Genomic DNA, 3,084 nt, shown 5'->3' with positions numbered 1-3,084 from the left:
GAGTAAGTATATCACATACCAATTGATTTTGTCACAGTTTTCTTAAAATTCCATTCACCATTGCGTGCTGATACCATTATTTCTGGCACGTTGTAAGTACTCAGTAAATTTGTGCTGAGTGAATAAATGCATGAATAACTATAGATAATGTGAATTAAAATTAAATTCACCTCTTATAGCCTGAATTTGTATCAAAAGTATCACTTATGCTATAGATCATCTCCATGATTAATAAAAAAAAAAAAACAATAAAATACAAACCAGGGAAGAAAATGCTCCAATAAAGCTTTAGAACAGTACTCTCTGACTTTTCTTTAGAGCATCTTGTAAATGAATTCAGATTGGTCTGATAATTAAGCTAACTCTAGCAAAAATCTAAAAAATGTAATTCCACAACTGGGACTGGTAAGTGCACAGATATTATGTAGTTCAAATGAAAAAGACTGCATTTTCCATAACATATTACCTCCCAGAATTGATATTTTTGGAGGAATTTCCTAAGGGAACGACCTAGAGGAGAAATGTAATATGTAAATGTGAAAAGATTTAAATTCTGAAGCTGGCAGAAAGCTTCAAGACACTATGTGATAATTGACACATTTTGTCCTTGCACAATCTTTAATATAGCTATCATCCCACTCCCCCACCAACTTAGAGGAAAGTTTCCCTTCCTCGAATGTTTATGGGAGAGAAAATGTTGCTTATATTGAAGTAGATGCAGGCAAATTTCCCCCACATATTTCTCTAATTCTTACATTTGATCACTTAAAATTTTTTTTATTTTTTTATTTGAGATACAATTGATATGTAACTCTATGTTGGTTTCGTTATATACAGCATATTTATTCAATATTTGTGTATATTGTGAAATGACCACACTAAGTCTACTTAACATCCATCACCATTCATTGTTATAAATATTTTTTCATGTGATGAAAGCTCTTACAGTCTACTCTCTTAGAAACTTTCAAATATAAAATAGAATATTATTAACTATAATCCTCATGTTACATATTACATCCCGTAACATTTATAACTAGAAGTTTGTATCTTTTGACACCTTACTTCACTCATTTCACTTACCCCACCAACATCCCCTTACCTCTGATAGCCACCAATTAATTCTTTGTATCTGTGAGCTAAATTTCTGTTTCCTTTTTTAGATTCCAAATATAAGTGTGGTAATATGGTATTTATCTTTCTCTCTCTGGTTTATTTCAGTCCCCCTTGAAGCCCATCCATGTTGACACAGATGGCAATGTTTCATTCTTTTTTAGGCTGAATAATATTCCATTGTCTGTATAAACCACATCTTTAGTCCATCAACGGACACAGGTTTTATCTTGGTTATTATAAATGATGTTACAGTGGTCATGTGGGTGTCTATATCTTTGAGTTATTTTTAAAGGTGGAATTGCTGAGTTATATGATATTTCTATTTTTAATTTTTTTAGTAACCTCCATGCTGTTTTCTATAGTGGTTGTACCAATCTACATTCCCACCAACAGTGCAGAAGGGTTCCTGTTTCTCCATATCCTCACTCACGCTTGTTACTTCTAATTTTGAGAAGGGCCATTCTAACAGGTGTGAAGTAATATCTTATTGTGGTTTTGATTTGCATTTCCTTCATGACTAGTGATATTGAACATTTTTTCATGTACCCATTGGCCAGCTGTATGTCTTTGGAACAATTTCTGTTCAACCTCTGCCCTTTTTTTTTTTTTTTTAGATATTTGAAATACAACTTTATTCTGATTCTAAACGAAAAGGAATGGGAATGACAGTAACAAACAAGATTCCACCTCTCAATATTGTCATGTGACTATAGCAGTCTTATATTTGAAACTCAAGGAGGAAACAACTGTGTTCCAAAACACCTAAATATGCAGGTCCAAAAAATGAAGGTATTTTTTTTTTTAAACTGCCACATTCACTCCAAAGCCCATCCATCTCCTTCAGCATCCAAAGATTAAGCACATGTTCTGCTTAGCTATATAATAAAGTGGCAAACACGCTGCACCACTGACATCACAGGACAGTTGCCTATAAAACTAGACTTCTGACGCTGGGCCCCAGCTTCACTTTCTCACAGGTCATCATCTTCATCCAGGAGAGCAGTTGTCTGAGCAACCTCTAAATCGTGCTCGTACTGTGCTGCCAAGGCTGGGTCCATGACCACCTCTGGCGGGGCAAGAGCAGGCATGGCGACAAACTCCAAGTTAGGGTCTCCAATCAATTTTCTAGCAAGCCAGAGGAAGGGCTTTTCAAAGTTGTAGTTACTTTTGGCAGAAATGTCATAGTACTGAAGATTCTTCTTTCGGTGGAAGACAATTGACTTTGCCTTAACCTTTCTGTCCTTAATATCCACTTTGTTGCCACACAACACAATTGGGATGTTCTCACACACTCGTACCAGATCTCTATGCCAGTTAGGCACATTCTTGTAAGTAACTCTTGATGTTACGTCAAACATTATAATGGCACACTGAGCTTGTATATAATAGCCATCTCTCAGTCCACCAACTTTCTCCTGACCAGCTGTATCCCATACATTGAACTTAATAGGTCCTCTGTTGGTATGGAACACAAGAGGATGGACCTCAACACCCAAGGTAGCTACATACTTCTTCTCAAATTCACCAGTCAGATGACGCTTCACGAATGTAGTTTTTCCAGTACCACCATCACCAACCAAAACAAGTTTGAACTGAACTTGGGGTTCTCCTTGGGCAGCCATCGCGATGTTACTTCCAGAAGCGTCTCCGCGCCCGTCTGACTGAGGGGTCTGCCCATTTTTAAGGCAGATTATTTGAGTTATTTTTGCTACTGAGTTGTATGAGTTCTTATATAGTTTGAATATTAATCCTTTATCAGATATATTGTTATCCAAATATTTTCTATCATTCAGTAGGTTGCCTTTTTATGTTGGTGATGCTTTCCTTTGCTACACAGAAGCTCTTCAGTCTAAGGTAGTACCACTTGTTTATTTTTGCTTATGTTGCCTTTGCTTTTGGTGTCAAATTAAAAAAATTTTTTTTCATTAAGAGCAATGTCAAAAAGCTTGTTGCCTATGTTTTCTTCTA

General features: G+C 36.0%; 1 protein-coding gene across 1 annotated transcript; it reads right to left on the bottom strand.

The window, feature by feature from the left end:
* Positions 1-1,712: 1,712 nt before the first annotated feature.
* LOC122427659 (GTP-binding nuclear protein Ran-like) lies at positions 1,713-2,783 on the bottom strand. The gene has a single exon (XM_043447279.1). The coding sequence runs from the start codon at positions 2,736-2,738 to the stop codon at positions 2,088-2,090; it is 651 nt and encodes a 216-aa protein (XP_043303214.1). The 5' UTR covers positions 2,739-2,783; the 3' UTR covers positions 1,713-2,087.
* Between the last annotated feature and the right edge of the window lie 301 nt (positions 2,784-3,084).

Source organism: Cervus canadensis, chromosome 25, assembly GCF_019320065.1.
Source record: "Cervus canadensis isolate Bull #8, Minnesota chromosome 25, ASM1932006v1, whole genome shotgun sequence".
Taxonomy (NCBI): domain Eukaryota; kingdom Metazoa; phylum Chordata; class Mammalia; order Artiodactyla; family Cervidae; genus Cervus; species Cervus canadensis.
The sequence above is the reverse complement of the archived record's forward strand: the minus strand, read 5'-3'. Positions and strand labels throughout refer to the sequence as shown.

Coding starts and splice junctions, on each gene's coding strand:
- LOC122427659 (XM_043447279.1), bottom strand. CDS start 2,738: ATGGCTGCCCAAGGAGAACCCCAAGTTCAGTTCAAACTTGTTTTGGTT.